At 44.1% G+C, this 16,547-nt stretch overlaps 1 protein-coding gene across 1 annotated transcript; it reads left to right on the forward strand.

The window, feature by feature from the left end:
- Positions 1-2,773: 2,773 nt before the first annotated feature.
- Positions 2,774-8,531, forward strand: LOC127425963 (uncharacterized). The gene is made up of 2 exons (XM_051672350.1): positions 2,774-2,821; positions 2,981-8,531. Exon 2 carries the CDS (start codon positions 5,981-5,983, stop codon positions 7,151-7,153), a length of 1,173 nt encoding a protein of 390 aa, XP_051528310.1. The 5' UTR covers positions 2,774-2,821; positions 2,981-5,980; the 3' UTR covers positions 7,154-8,531.
- The last annotated feature ends 8,016 nt before the right edge of the window (positions 8,532-16,547 follow it).

The following is a 16,547-nucleotide window of genomic DNA, read 5'->3' on the forward strand; positions in this document are numbered from 1 at the left end:
ATTATTTTTGATTGACTTCAATGTAAGTGATTTTATCATTTGCAGATCTATGTATTGTGCTATTTAGGCAAAAAGGTCACTGTGCAGTTTATTCCCTGCTATTCTGAATAGCGTTTGATGTATATCCAACTCCCAATGAATAAACGTTTGTGAATCTTTGCTGTTATCTGAATCTTACAAATGGTTACAATGCACATACCTTTTAATACTTAGCAGACGCTTCTATCCAAAGTGACTTACAAATGAGGAATGCTGGGGGCCTGGGTAGCTCAGCGAGTAAAGACGCTGACTACCACCCCTGGAGCTGTGAGTTCAAATCCAGTGCGTGCTGAGTGACTCCAGCCAGGTCTCCTAAGCAACCAAATTGGCCCAGTTGCTAGGGAGGGTAGAGTCACATGGGGTAACCTCCTTGTGGTCACTATAATGTGTGGATCTCAATCTCGGTGGGGTGCGTGGTGAGTTGTGTGTGGATGCCATGGAGAATAGCATGAAGCCTCCACACACGCTACATTTCAATGGTAACATGCTCAACACACCATGTGCACAGATTGACAGTCTCAGACACAGAGGCAACTGAGATTTGTCCTCTGCCACCCAGATTGAGGCAAGTCACCATGAGGACTTAGAGTGCATTGGGAATTGGGCATTCCAAATTGGGGAGAGAAAAAAAAAAGAGGAATGCTACAACATAAGCGATTTATCCTAAGGAGACAGTAACATAGACCTTAGCATACACAGCTCTTTTAAAGGTAGTTAATGACTCGCTACTTTTTGCTGACTCAGAAGCCCTAAATATTATTTTCACTTCTGATCCTTAGCTCAGCATTTCATACATCTGCCATTACATGCTTGCATACCTCAAGTTTGTTTCTTTTCAGAAACAGAAGTCCTCCACTGCTTCTGATTCACTAGTAGCCCTTTTCCACCGACATGGTTCGGGTGCGGGTTCCTGGGCCAGTGCAAATTCTTAAACTGTTCTAACCCATTTATATCATAGGAGTTGCAAAGGGGTCAGTTCTCAGGTTTCCCTGGAGACACATTATGACCTCAGTTTCCATTATGTTAGAGGGTTCCTATAGCTCATCTGGTAGTGCATTGCTCTATTAATGCTCTATTAAAACAAGATCATGGGTTCGATTCCCTTGGAACACACAAACTGATAAAATGTATTCCTTGGCTTCCCGTGAAATGCGAGCTCCAGACCAGTGACAGGATCAGTGCGCATGCGTCAACCGGGCTCTCCATAAAATGTGAGCTCTCGCGACAAACGTGATATCGTTGCACATGCAACCCATTTGAAATTTACATGAGAATTGTCTTGACAATGCCGACATTCTGAACAGCACTAATGAGGGAAAGAAAAATCACCTGCTGCCTAGCATCAGTTATAAGACTTTACACATCTACACCCTTACTAACATTTATCCCAGTTAACTATAACAGAATTTTTAATTACAACTGTGGAAGTTGTAGCAGAGAAAACCACAGATAGCACGGATAGGTGGAAACAAGTCACAGGTATGTAAGTACTTTGAATTTGATTAAACTGAAAAATAAGCTGTATAATCAAACGATTGATGATCACTTGTATGTGACGTTATTTTTTATATTATTATCTGTATAATTTTTTTTCAACATCTGAAGTACCTTATTTTGTTATGGATGTCCCAATGTGGATACTAAATTTGCTCTTTTCAGAGAGCTCAATAAAATATTCCAATTATATTTTGGTTGCATTTGAGGGCAAAAAAAAAATTTAATTGATCGTGTAAAATAGGCACATAATATCAGAATATCGATCACAGGGCCCTGAATCGAATCAAATCGAAATCGTATCGCGGCAGACTTTGAAGTATAGCTACTTTTTGTTAATAGCTTGTAGTTTAACTAACTACTTTTACATAGAAAAAGGTAACTTGACTGTTTCTTGAGATAAGGAAGCTATGGTTTCAAAATAGCTTCGCCAATAATGCATATACATTTTAATACTATTATTAATTGTCCAAATGAGTAATAACTCCTACAAACAGACTAGTCTTTGTCCAACTGAGTGTTTGTTCGATACGGCTAGGGATGACAAATTTAAGACATGCTTATCTACCACCAACAATTTGTGGCTGTTAAGCTAGTAGGTGTGAGAGAAGCTGGCCTGTTTAACAACTACAGTATGATAACACACCTCCATACAGTGTCGTTCACACCATGCTCATAATCAAATGGAAAGCAGTTACCGGTTAAGGAAACCGGTTAATTAAAGCAAACCACGAATATGGAAATTGTATTAAAAACATTATAATTTAAGCAGTACATTTTTGCTAGTAAATATACTTACTCTGACAATACTTAAGCCACACAACCAGAAGCACACAAAGGTTAACTAAATGAAAACAAGTTTACTGTAAGTGTGAGTGCAGTTAATCTTATTTACACACAATGGACACAATCAAAACTGACCTGTTTAACTTAAAACATACAGCCACTATTCCAAATTGCCAGGGATAAACAGTGAGGATTTTTTCTGCTGGCCTTTTTGTTATTTTTGTATCACAAGTCATTCTCGTAATTTCAACAAAACCTCATCTATGTTAGCCAGCTCGATAAATTAGGACCTAGTAAATGTCAGTAAAACATCAAAATTCAGCTTCACAAAGACCTATTTCTTTGTTCGTAATAAAGCTTTCTCATTTTCTACAGCAAAATGGAGTGAATCCCACATAAACACAGAAAGCTGGAATTAGGCCAGAGCTTTTTGGTAATCTATCCAGGATACTGGAGCCTTTACTCAGTGAGTCATGGAGCATTCGATGGGAATCAATTTAAGGTACTGTAGGATCTAACACGGACAGCAGATATTATTTTCTGAGAGTGGCAGTCTTACTGGATTTTTTGTTCTTTATGCTAAAATGTTTGTCATTAGATTTACATAACAGTGTTACAAAATACCACACGTGGCATACCAACTCACTATTTTGTTTCTCAGTCTACAGTGTGGATACTGGCTAATTGTCTTAAATGAAGAATGTCCTAAATGATCCATGACTGCAAAAGTATTTTCTGTTCTGTGGTATGACTACTCTTCCAGCAGCTCTTGAAAATAAAATGGAAATTATTCAGCAGAATAATAAAAATGTAACCATTTAATTAGCATATTTTCTTTTTGCCACAACTGCCAATGAAACTGCATTCTGCTATTTTTTGTTAAGTATATATATATATATATATATATATATATATATGTACAGTTGTGCTCAAAAGTTTGCATACCCTGGCAGAAATTGTGAAATTTTAGCATTGATTTTGAAAATATGACTGATCATATTTCTTTTATTTAAGGATAGTAATCATATGAAGCCATTTATTATCACATATTTGTCTGGCTCCTTTTTAAATCATAATGATAACAGAAATCACCCAAATGGCCCTGATCAAAAGTTTACATACCCTTGAATGTTTGGTCTTGTTACAGACACACAAGGTGACACACACAGGTTTAAATGGCAATTAAAGGTTAATTTCCCACACCTGTGGCTTTTTAAATTGCAATTAGTGTCTGTGTATAAATAGTCAATGAGTTTGTTAGCTCTCATGTGGATGCACTGAGCAGGCTAGATACTGAGCCATGGGGAGCAGAAAAGAACTGTCAAAAGACCTGCTTAACAAGGTAATGGAACTTTATAAAGATGGACAAGGATATAAAAAGATATCCAAAGCCTTCAAAATGCCAGTCAGTACTGTTCAATCACTTATTAAGAAATGGAAAATTCGGGGATCTCTTGATACCAAGCCAAGGTCAGGTAGACCAAAAAGATTTCAGCCAAAACTGCCAGAAGAATTGTTCAGGATACAAAGAAAAACCACAGGTAACCTCAGGAGAAATACAGGCTGCTCTTCAAAAAGACGGTGTGGTTGTTTCAAGGAGCACAATACTTGAACAAAAATGAGCTGCATGGTCGAGTTGCCAGAAAGAAGCTTTTACTGCGCCAATGCCACAAAAAAGCTCCGTTACAATATGCCCAACAACACCTTGACACTTCTCACAGCTTCTGGCACACTGTAATTTGGAGTGACGAGACCAAAATAGAGCTTTATGGTCACAACCATAAGTGCTATGTTTGGAGAGTGGTCAACAAGGCCTATAGTGAAAAGAATACCATCCCCACTGTGAAGCATAGTGGTGGCTCATTGATGTTTTGGGGGTGTGTGAACTCTAAAGGCACAGGGAATCTTGTGAAAACTGATAGCAAGATGATTGCAGCATGTTATCAAGATCCCGCACCCTGTCTACTCATCGCCAAGGGCGTCCCCCTGCGGTGACTGCACCGGCTCCGCCGCAGCCCGCCCCTTCGGCCCGGCCCCGGCGTGGAGCCCACCGCAGGAAGCAGACGCCACCTGTCTCGCGGCCGCCCAGAACCCGTGAAAGGCTTCAAAGTGCCCTTGAGACGGGCGACCCAGGGACAACGAAACCCACTGCTCTGGAGCTGGTAAGCAGATCTTCATCTTTTTGTTACTTTTTGCATTTAATTGCGCTGCATGCCCAAGTGGCTGCAGTACTCAAGAGCTCAGCAAGAGCGGTTTCCTTGTTCCCTGGGTCATGTATCCAGTGTGTACGGCTGTCATCACGACCACCGTCCACCACTCCATTTGGCAGGTTGGCGCTTCAGCGGCAGTCTCCCGCCCCTGAGCGCCCAGCTGTGGCACAAATCCACCCCCGATGTGACAGTCTCCACGGGCCACGAGGACAGGCCTCTTCCTCCCCCGTCCCAGGCTGTTCCGGGGGTGGTCACAAGGAGCCAGGTAAGTGCTTTGATATCCTTAGACTCAGTATGGCCACGACGTGGTGTGGCACCTCGAGCTCCACCCCACCGCGAGGCCCCACCTGCCGGTACATCCGATGACGTTGTCCCTTTGGTCCCCCTTGCGCGGAACTTGGACGCATGGCTTGCGCTTTCCAATCCGTCACGAGGGCTGGTCCGGACCGTCCGACTCGGCTGCACGATTCACTTCACTTCAGCGGTGTCCACTTCACCTTGGTGAAAGACGAAAACGCTGTTACCTTGCACGGAGATCGCTACCCTCCTACGGAAGGACGCGATAGAACCTGTCCCTCCAGCCGAGATGAAGAAAGGGTTTTACAGCCCCTACTTCATCGTACCGAAAAAAGGCGGTGGGTTGCGGCCAATCTTGGATCTGCGAGTACTGAACCGGGCTTTACACAGACTCCCGTTCAAGATGCTGACGCAAAGACGCATTCTAGCGAGCGTCCGGTATCAAGATTGGTTCGCGGTGGTAGACCTGAAGGATGCGTACTTTCACGTCTCGATCCTTCCTCAACACAGACCCTTCCTGCGGTTTGCGTTCAAGGGAAAGGCGTATCAGTACAAAGTCCTCCCTTTCGGCCTGTCCCTGTCTCCTCGCATCTTTACGAAGATCGCAGAGGCTGCCCTTGCCCCGCTAAGGGAGGTGGGCATTTGCATTCTCAAGCGTCTCGACGACTGGCTAATCTTAGCTCACTCTCAAGACGTGTTATGCACACACAGGGACCTGGTGCTCTCACACCTCAGCCGACTAGGGCTTCGGGTCAACTGGGAAAAGAGCAAGCTCCTCCCGGTTCAGAGCATCTCTTTTCCCCAGTTTGGAGATGGACTCGGTCTCCTTGACGGCGCGCCTTACGAACGAGCGCACCCAGTCGGTGCTGGCCTGTTTGAAGGCATTCAAACAGAAAACAGCGGTTCCACTGAAACTTTTTCAGAGGCTCCTGATGCATATGGCATCCTCGGCGGTGGCCACCCCGCTCGGGTTGATGCATATGAGGCCACTTCAGCACTGGCTCCAGACTTGAGTCCCGAGACGGGCATGGCACCATGGGACACACCGCGTGGCCATTACGTCGGTCTGTCACCGTCTTTTCAGCCCTTGGACCGACCTCTCGTTTTTACGAGCAGGTGTTCCCCTAGAACTGGTCTCCAGGCGCGTCGTGGTCATGACAGACACCTCCAAAACAGGCTGGGGCGCTGTTTGTAATGGGCACGCAGCCGCCGGCCTCTGGACGGGTCTGCGACTGCATTGGCACATCAACTGCCTCGAGTTACTGGCAATTCTGCTCACCCTGCAGAGGTTTCGGCCGTTGATCCAGGGCAAGCACGTGTTAGTTCAGACAGACAACACGACAATGGTAGCATATGTCAACCGCCAAGGTGGTTTGCGCTCTCGTTGTATGTCACAACTCACCCGCCGTCTCCTCCTCTGGAGTCAGCAGCACCTCAAGTCACTGCAAGCCACTCACATCCCGGGCAACCTCAACACTACGGTGGCCGCGCCGTCACAACAGGTTACCCACAGGGGAGAGTGGAGACTCCACCTTCAGGTGGTCCAGCTGATTTGGAGTCGATTCGACAGGCACAGGTGCACCTGTTCACCTCCCAAGAATCCTCCCCACTGCCCGCTCTGGTATGCCCTGACTGAGGCCTCCCTCGGCATAGATGCACTGGCACACAGCTGGTCCCCTGGCATTCGCAAATATGCGTTTCCCCCAGTAAGCCTGCTTGCACAGACCCTGTGCAAGGTCAGGGAGGACGAGGAGCATGTCATCCTGGTAAGCACCCTACTGGCCCGCCCAGACATGGTGCTCGGACCTCACGCTCCTCGTGACAGCTCCCCCCTGGCAAATTCCCCTGAGGAAGGACCTTCTTTCTCAGGGAAGGGGCACCATCCGGCACCCACGCCCAGACCTCTGGAATCTCCATGTCTGGCCCCTGGACGGGATGCGGAAGACCTAAGCTGTCTCCCACCTGCGATGGTAGACACGTTCACTCAGGCTAGGGCTCCCTCTACGAGGCGCCTGTATGCCTTGAAGTGGCGTCTGTTCACTAAGTGGTGTTCTTCCCGTCGGGAAGACCCCCAGAGATGCGCAGACAGATCAGTGCTTTCCTTCCTGCAAGAGAGGTTGGAAGGGAGGCTGTCCCCTTCCTCCTTGAAGGTGTACGTTGCTGCCATAGCAGCACAGCACGACACAGTCGACGGTAAGTCCTTAGGAAAGCATGACCTGATCATCAGGTTCCTAAGAGGCGCCAGGAGGCTGAATCTCTCCAGGCCGTGCCTCGTTCCCTCATCAGACCTCTGTAGTTCTTCAGGGTCTACAGAGAGCCCCCTTTGAGCTTTGCAGTCAGCTGAGCTTAAGGCACTCTCCTTGAAGACTGCCCTCCTGACTGCGCTCACTTCCATCAAGAGGGTAGGTGACCTGCAAACGTTCTCTGTCAGCGAAATGTGCCTGAAGTTCGGTCCAAGTTACTCTCACGTGATCCTGAGACCCTGACCGGGCTATGTGCCCAAGGTTCCCACCACCTCTTTAGGGACTAGGTGGTGAACCTGCAAGTGCTGCCCCAGGAGGAGGCAGAACCAGCCCTGTCGTCGCTATGTACGGTGCGTGCTTTACGCATCTATTTGGATCGCACACAGAGCTTTAGTATCTCTGAGCAGCTCTTTGTCTGCTTTTGGTGCACAGCGGAAAGGAAGTGCTGTCTCCAAGCAGAGGATCGCCCACTGGCTCGTTGACGCCATAACTATGGCATATCTCGCCCAAAACATGCCACCCCTGGTAGGGCTATGAGCCCATTCTACCCATGGTGTAGCGGCTTCTTGGGCCTTGGCCAGAGGTGCCTCTCTAACAGACATTTGCAGAGCAGCGGGCTGGGCAACACCCAACACCTTTGCAAGGTTCTACAACCTCTGGGTGGAACCGGTTTCGTCCCAGGTAGTGGCACGCAACACAAGTGGATAAGCTGGGTTAGCCGGCCGGGTGTATCACTTGCACATAGCGCCTTCCACCTCCTTTTGAGCTGAAGACGTGCGCCGTTAATTCCCAGTAGTGTTCACAAAATTTGTTCCCTGGTTGACTTCCTCCGAGCCCTGTGGCAGTCGAGTTTTCGGAGAGACTCGCTGCCGGCCCAGTACATGCGCTAACTAAGAGCCCGGTTCTGGGGTAGGTGCTCCGCATGTGGCGGTTCCCTGTAAGGCTAACCCCATGCGATCTATATCTTCCGCTAATTCGTTTCCCTGCTGGCAAACTGCGTCCTCCTTGGGCAGAGCCCCTCTGCCCCAGTCTCCATGTTTGTAATAACTCCTCCCCCATTGGGCAGGATCTACCTTGAAGGCTCTCCACATGGTTGGAAAGACCATGTGACATATTCTTCCACTTAAATATCCCCCCCTCTCTTGAGGCGAGGTGTGGTCTCCGCTGTGTCCTCCCCTTGGGAGGGACACCCCCTGACTAGACCTGGCGGCCCAGTCGGATAATCCCCCTTCTTTTTTAGGGAGTGGAAAAAGAGAAGGGGAAAAGAGGCCACGACTGGGTTAAGCCTGTCTCTATCTTTGGGTAGTCGACTTGTCCCCAAAAAGGGCCATTCGACACTCATAACTGTGTTGGGGGATGTTACGTGTCGACCTGGTGTGCTGGCTATGAGGCACACAGCAAGTCTGCCCAACACACACCGCCAGTTCATGTAACACCGTTCAGCCTTGTGGCGTTTTGTATAGGGACCCCTAGTGTCACTACATCGACACCAAAGTCGAGTGAGTGACAGATAGGGAACGTCATGGATACTGGTGTAACCTCCGTTCCCTGATGGAGGGAACGAGACGTTGGTCCCTCCTGCCACAACGCTGAACTACCCGCTGAAATGGCCGGACCTTATATCGGCTCCTCAGCGTAAAACCTGAATGAGTGGTTGCATACCAGCTCCTTTTATACCCGTATGTCCAGGGGAGTGGCATGCAAATACCACTTGCCAATTTTCATTGGCCTTTTATCAAAGACCAGAGGTGTCTCGGGCTCCCAAGAGTGACCCCTAGTGTCACTACATCGACACCAACGTCTCGTTCCCTCCATCAGGGAACGGAGGTTACACCAGTAACCATGACGTTATAACCTACAGTTGAATATGAATCCCATAAGAAATAAAAGAAATGTGTTTTGCCTGCTCACTCATGTTTTCTTTAAAAATGGTACATATATTACCAATTCTCCAAGGGTATGCAAACTTTTGAGCACAACTGTATATGTATATACATTTTATACCGTATATGTTATATTTTCTGTTATTTTATAGTATAAATATTTTGTCTCTATAGCTTTTCTTCCTTGCATATTTGTGATAAACAGTGCAGGTCATTGGGTCACTCACAGCATCATATACTAGCTAGTTTCCATCTCTCTGTGAACTAGTCACAAAAACATTAAGATGGCACATTGTACTTTTGTTCCTCATTTTGGTGGCTTTATACAAGGAATATTCCACATGTATGTCTCCACATTGAGATCTTAAAAAAACCCTTTAAGCATACAATATAAACTTTTTCCACTGAGGTAAGATGCACAAGTCACAACTGATATTTTCATTAGTATATAGCTTGAATGTTTTTGATTTTAATTGCAAATGTCATTAGTGAGGGTCAGATCATTTTCTTTAAATTCGACACATTTGGCAGACTCTTTTATCTAAAGCAACTTACAGTACATTCAAGGTACACATTTTATCACTTTGTCCCTGGGAATCAAACCCATGACCTTGCAAGCTAGGAATGTTAAGACATGTGATGTTGTCCCATGATGTTGCGGTTCTTAATAAAGTTATAACCCAACTGGCAAGTATGTCTGTTTTATTTACTCCAATTTATAATTGCATTTGACAGTTTGCAAGTGTTCATTTTGGACCATGACTACATACAGTAGTTACCAGAAAGTTAAATTGCTTAGACTTATAAGGAGACCTCAAAAGATTGCGAAAATACCTCCATCAAAATAATACACAATCCTCAACCCCTGGTTGTTGGTTAAAGGAGTGCTGCACAAAGCCATTCCGACATTCATGGTTCTGAGAGGCAATAAATTGCCCACCAGTGCCTTTTTCAGTGCTTTGAGCAGCACAGTCACGAGCTCTTTGCTGCACTGCCTGAATGCACTATTAAGATTTGGGTAGGCAGTAGCAACACAGACAGAACCATCCATGTTTTAATTGGCCAAATTTCGAAAATCTATGTCCAGGAGCTCTGAAAAACAGTAAAGCTCCCATATCCTCCTAGACTGTTAACCCTGCATGACACAAATTAACAACTCTGAAAGACTCCAAAGACCCCTGAGTTCCATCCACACCACCACAGAGAACAGCACTGTCATCTGTTTACCAGTTTCTAGGTACATAGCGACTCTGACAACCTAAACCACAATAGGTCAATGCTGCAAAGTGCTGCATTTGACTGTGATATACAGTATATCTGACTCACGTTTACACGTCGCATTCAGTGGCAGCCACAAATTATTTAATGTGAAACCAGCATCAGATTCCAGCTGTGGAAATAATCTACCATGAGATAGTTGATAATATCAGGCAACAGGTGTGAGAATTTTAGTTTGCATTTGCTGGACAGATGCAATGAATACTGAGGTCCACTCTGTGGTTTTTGAGGGGAATGTAAGAATTTGGTCTGATGTGAGCAAAAAGTGCAAAATATTGTAATTAAACCATTTAAAGGCCTCTGTTTCAATATTTAGATCATTTTAGTGATGTTCCCGAAGTTGAATACCTTATTATTTGGAAAGGCACAAATAATGACTTTACAACGAATAACAAATTCTACCAAATAATTGAAAAAAAATATTTTTAGACTGATTATCCAGCAGGCACAAGGATAAAGAGATGTTTTAATAAACATATCTAAATTTACAATGCAACGATGAGTCTGTGAACTTAATATGACTAAAGTGTAAACTTATGAATGAAAAGGTGCACGGTGTGATCTCAATTTTAAATCAGATGGACACGTTGCAGTCTCTGTTTATTGTGCGCGTCTCAGAAAAAAAATAATTTGTTGGACTGATTATCCAACAAGCACAAGGATAAAGCGATATTTTAAATAAATATATCTAAATTTACAACGCAATGGTGAGTATGTGAACAGTGTGACTGAAGTGCAAACTTTATGAATGCAAATGAACACAGATCTCAAGTTTAAATAAAAATGCCATGTTGCAGTCTCTGTTTATTCTGCACGTCTCAGAAATCTGAACTTGTCAAGAGTAACATTACCTAAGATCTTCTTCTTCTTTGATCCCTAGTCAATGATAGTACAGGGTTTCCTCTGGAGCCCATATGCTACTGTGGGTGCCACTGGATTTCCCATGCTTTTCGATCCATGGCAATGGCCTTGGCATCACAGAGGGTGGATCGCCACTTTTTCAGGTCTTCTTCAATTTGTTTTGACCATGTCTTCTTGGGCGCTGCTCTTTGAATTTTCCACTCTGTTGGACGTTTTCGCCAGAGAAGCTGGTACGGTGTCCTGGTGATGCTCATTCTGCAGATGTGCCCGAACCATCTCAGTCTTAGTTGGATCGCTTCCTCGACCACTGGCTGGTGGTCGCATCTTATTCGGATGGTTTCATTTCGGATGTGGTCGCGTAGAGTGATACTAAGGATCTGCCGCAGGCATCGCATTTGGAAGACCTCGAGCTTGTTTAGGTCTTGCTTCAGTAGAGTCCCTGTTTCTGACCCGAATAGGAGAATTGTCAGGATCAGCATCCGGAAAAGGCGGAGTTTGGTCTTAACGGAGATGTTGGCCCTTTTCCATAGGCACCACTTGAGTGAAATGAATGCCGCGGTTGCTTGGCCGATTCTGCCATGGACATCAGTTGAAGACGCCACTTTCTTCTCCTGCACCATGGATCCTAGGTACTTGAATTCCTGAACCTGTTCGATCTGGGCGCCGTCGAGGTGGACATTTTCCAGCGACCCATCTGTTGTCAAAACTTTGGTCTTGTCTGCGTTGATTTTGAGGCCATGCGGGCGATGCTAGAAAGAATATCAGGAGCTTCGGTGTCAGTATTGGCGAAGATCGCGCTATCATCGGCAAACATCAAATCGGTCACGTAGGTGTTCTCGTCACACTGAACTCCACGCCTTCCCTCGAATGCTTTTCTCATGACAGCGTCAATCACAGTGTTGAAGAGCAGAGGAGAGGTGACATCTCCTTGGCAGACTCTGGTTTGGATGGGAAACTCCTCTGATAGTTAATTCCGTATCTGCACGCAACTGGTTGAGCTGACGTATGACATTTTCAGGAGTTGAATGATCTTGTCGGGGACATGCTCGGTCTCCAATGCTCTCCATAGGGCTGGCCAGTGGACACAGTCGAAAGCAGACTTGAAGTCTATAAAGACGATGATGGTACGCTTCCCACATCTAATCCTTTCTTCCATCAGTTGATGAATGGCTAAGATTTGATCACAGCATCCACAGTTCGGCCTAAATCCCACCTATTCTTCTCAACTGGTCTGTTCACGATGTTTCTGCAGCCTGGATTGGATGATCTTCATAAAAGCTTTGCCGGTAATGGACAGGAGGCTGATGCCGTGGTAGTTTTTGCACTCCCGATTATCGCCTTCAGTATTGGCACTATCATTTCCAAGCAGATGGTATTCGTTCAGAGTGCCAGATAAGTGACAAGAATGCGTGAAGTCCGTGCAGCAGGACATCTACTCCTGCCTTGATTGCCTCGCTGGTGACCTTATCAAATCTGGGTGCCTTACCGTTCTTCAGTGATCTGACGGCGGTTTTCACTTTGTCAACTGTAGGTTCGTCGTCAAGGAATGGATTCACTGGTGGGTCAATAGGTGGTGGCTCTGCCGGTGGTCCTTGAGGTGGATCGTGATTGTATAGTTCTTGGAAAAAAATTTTCCACCGTTGCAGGCATTCGCTGGGAGACCTCACAAAGGTTCCATCTGCTTTCTTGATGTTGTCATTGGTTGACTTGGTCTTTCCACTCAGTCTCTTGAGCGTTTGGTACAGAGTCCGGTACTCTTGCCTAGATGCAGCTTCTTCAAGATCAGCTGCTACATTATTCCAGTAGGCTTCACGTTCTGTCTTCATCATCTGCCGAACTTCTCGGTTCAGGTGCTGGTATTGCTTAGGATCTACGTGTTTGGCTCGTTTTCCCTTATCCACCAGGTTCAGGCATTCGTCCGAGATCCACGGCTACATCTGGTGGCGGTTTGGTGGGCAGAGAGGAACTGCACTTTCTAGGATCACTTGTGATATCTGCTGTTCTTCGTCGTCCAAATCATCCGACTGAGCTAGCGCTGCGAATTTGTTGGAGAGGGCGATTTGGAATTCTCGCTTGGTTGCTGGGTCCATAAGACGCATCCTATTCAGTCGCAATTGCAGCTTAGCACGGACGAGATTGTGGTCAGATCCGCAATCTGGTCCCCTCATTGCACAGACATCCTTTAACAATGATCGAAAGCGGGAGCTGATCAGAAAATAATCCAAGACAGTTGTGTCCTTGCCGGATGGATGGCGCCATGTAAGCTGATGTTTGCATGGATGTTGGAAGTGGCTGTTTCCGATGATCAGGTTGTTGAATGCAGCAAAGGACATTAGGCATAGACCCTTTCCATCCGGCCCTGTCTGTACCAACATGGGCATCGATGTCGCTGACAAGGATAACCAGATCATGTCCAAGGATCGTACCAGCGCACCTTGTAGCTGGGTGTAGAAGTCATCCTTCATGTCGTCAGGGCTGACATCGTTGGGCGCATAGATGGAGACTATGTGCGTTGTGACTGTGCCATTGATGGTCAGGATTGCCGGACGGTTTGAAAATGGTTGGAAGGCTATCATGCTTCGTGTCATCCTGCTGTTGACCATGAACCCAACACCACCTTGTCTCTTATCGCCACCGGAATAGTATAATATAATCGTTTCGTCACTGTCTGGCACGCGGATGGTCGTAGTTCCAGAGCCAGTGAGTCGAAGTTCAGATAATGCAGCAATCTAAATTTTGCAATTCGTAAGTTCCTGGGCAATGATCTCTTTCTGCCCAACGTGATGTCCTCTCAGTACGTTCCACGCAGCGAGTCGAATTTCCGTTTTCGGCTTGATCGCTTTGATACTTCGACCAGTAGTCCATTTCTCACCAGCACACTGGGATCCCAATGCTGGCACATCGGTTGCCCCGGATGTGGTAGCATGAGCACATGAATTTGATCCATTTTCCATTTGGTTTCTTGTTGGGTTTTACGGCCCCTTGGCAGGAGACCAACACTCCTCCTTTCTCAGCCAGACTTGGGACCGTCCATGGTGGAGATTACCTAAGATACTACGTATATCATTCACATTTTCTACTTTTTGATGTCTATGTTAATGTTTAAAAACTTTCAAACCAGATATGAGAACATGTGTCTGTCTCACTTGCTCCTCAAGCAGGCAGCATGCTGTGTGTGTGAGATGAGGGACTGGTGAAGTGATTTCTTCCTAAAACAAATCAAAAAGTAGTCACCTGCAAAGCACAAGCACAGACTGCAGGGCTGTGATATCATCTCAATGATTTTGCTTGCAATATAAAATGAAGCAATATTGTTAATATTGCAATGATTTAAATGCGTTTTCTATTTGGCTACTTGATTTTCTAAAGAGCACATTATTACACTAATTTCACGATCCTTCAGGGCTGCACAATTAATCAAAATAACATAAAAAAACATGAAAAAAGTCATATGTGATTATTAAACAGCAAAAGGCTGTGATTAAATGAAATGTATTGACTACATGGGCTATGTACGCTTCAGAGTGAATGACATGCTATTCTGTGTGCAAAAAAAAATACAAAATAATAATAATAATAATAATAATAAAATTCTTAATAATAATATTAAAAGAAGAAATATGAATTATATTATATTGAAGTATACAAGGCAAATTTGCTATATGGAAACAATAAATTAAACAGAGTTATGGGCTTTTCATTCATTTTGATGCACATCCGGTTGAAGCCCTGCCCACATCCGGTTAATCTAGAACTGTTTACAGTTGTTATCATTTATCAGTGATGTTTAACTGTTTTACTTATATATATATATATATATATATATATATATATATAAAAATGGTAGGCAGTATAGTATTCAGTAGTAGTAAGCTAGTATGTCATTCCAAACACATAATGCCCCAACTTCCTTTTTCAGTTGGAAATATGTCAACTCAGGCAAGACATCTGAGTTTATCAAGCCATTTTGTGGGGTCTTCAATACATAATACGGTATATAGAGTTGCCACCCGTCCCGTAAAAAACGGGGTCGTCCCGTATTTAAAGATAAAATGATGCATCCCATATTGAATCAGTGAATCAGTTTGTCCCGTATTTAAGCTGGTCAGATGGCGTCATGGAGAAATCATGCCAGATCGCCAATTTAACATTGATATAAGTTGGAAAATTTGCCAATGGTGGGTAAGGGACCGTCTGAAATGTCCACACAATGTGCTAAAACGTGCTAATACTGTGGAGGGTGTGATAAGGGACCGTCTGAAAAGTCCACAAATGGTGGTAAAACTGTGGATTTTTTCTATATAAATGTTCAATAAGATCAAACAATGTATGAATACAATCATAAAGACAAGTACAGATGAAGGAAAAAAACAAAATAAAATTATAAAAAAAAAATAAAAATGTATAAACCATCCAAAATGTATATATAAATAAGATAAAGACAAATAATCAAAAAAATTTAAATAAATATATTTTTAACATATATGATGTATTTTGATTTTTTATTTTTTTTTTACAAGTCATGGATCAGGAAAGTTCTCATTTTAGCATATAAGAAAGGATATACAATTTTTATTAATAATGCATATTAACTCAATGCATTTATTGCTAAAACTGTGGAGGATGTGGTTAGGGGCCGTGATTACTATACCCCTAATGGTATATAAACTCAAGATCTTCATTCAGTGGCTTGAGTTAATGTAACATACTACAACATGAGTGTTAAAATAACACCTTTTAAACTCAAATAAGCTCTTCTCAGGTCAACAATAGTTTTAAGATCATTTAACTTCAAATTCAAATAGTAGGCCCTTCAGCTAAACCAGACATTCTCCTCCTGTTAAAACCTATCACACTTTAAAACACTTCACATTACACAACGTGTGCGGGCGTGCTTGAAGCTGCCTTTTGTTTTTTCTTTTTTTTTTTTTTTTTTACAGATGGCTTCATTCATCTTTTTTATCCTGTTCGCCTGGTTCAGCTCTGGGATGAAGAACAGGTCACATTTTTCCTGTGGACAGAAATTTCATTAGTCCTATTCAGAAACAAGACATCAAATCTGTGCTTTCTATTTCGATTCTTTCTCCAAGACTGTAATACACTAATTAGGACCAACTTTCTGTTCAAGTATCATGCGTTAATATTTGCAAACACTTTTTAGTTTTATGATAATTCTCAAAACAAACATGTTCTGTGTTGCAGTTTTTTTTTTTTTTTTTTAACTGTGACTTCAGTATGGGAAACAGATGAGATGCAATGTTTTTTGTAATGAGCAGAACAATTCTGCCCTTATCTTGTGCACACTTTTAAACCTATGGTTAGTTCTTCCTAGAATTTGTTAACCGTGCCATTATTTTACAACCCCCAACAGGCATTTACATTGTCAAATAAAACCTATAAGTATGAGTGAATATTTATCAAAATTATATTTATGCCTGTTTCAATAAATGATTAAA

This window comes from Myxocyprinus asiaticus, chromosome 35 (genome assembly GCF_019703515.2).
Source record: "Myxocyprinus asiaticus isolate MX2 ecotype Aquarium Trade chromosome 35, UBuf_Myxa_2, whole genome shotgun sequence".
NCBI lineage: Eukaryota > Metazoa > Chordata > Actinopteri > Cypriniformes > Catostomidae > Myxocyprinus > Myxocyprinus asiaticus.

What these genes read in the sequence shown, in the direction of transcription:
- LOC127425963 (XM_051672350.1), top strand. Translation starts at nt 5,981, where the DNA reads ATGACAGACACCTCCAAAACAGGCTGGGGCGCTGTTTGTAATGGGCAC.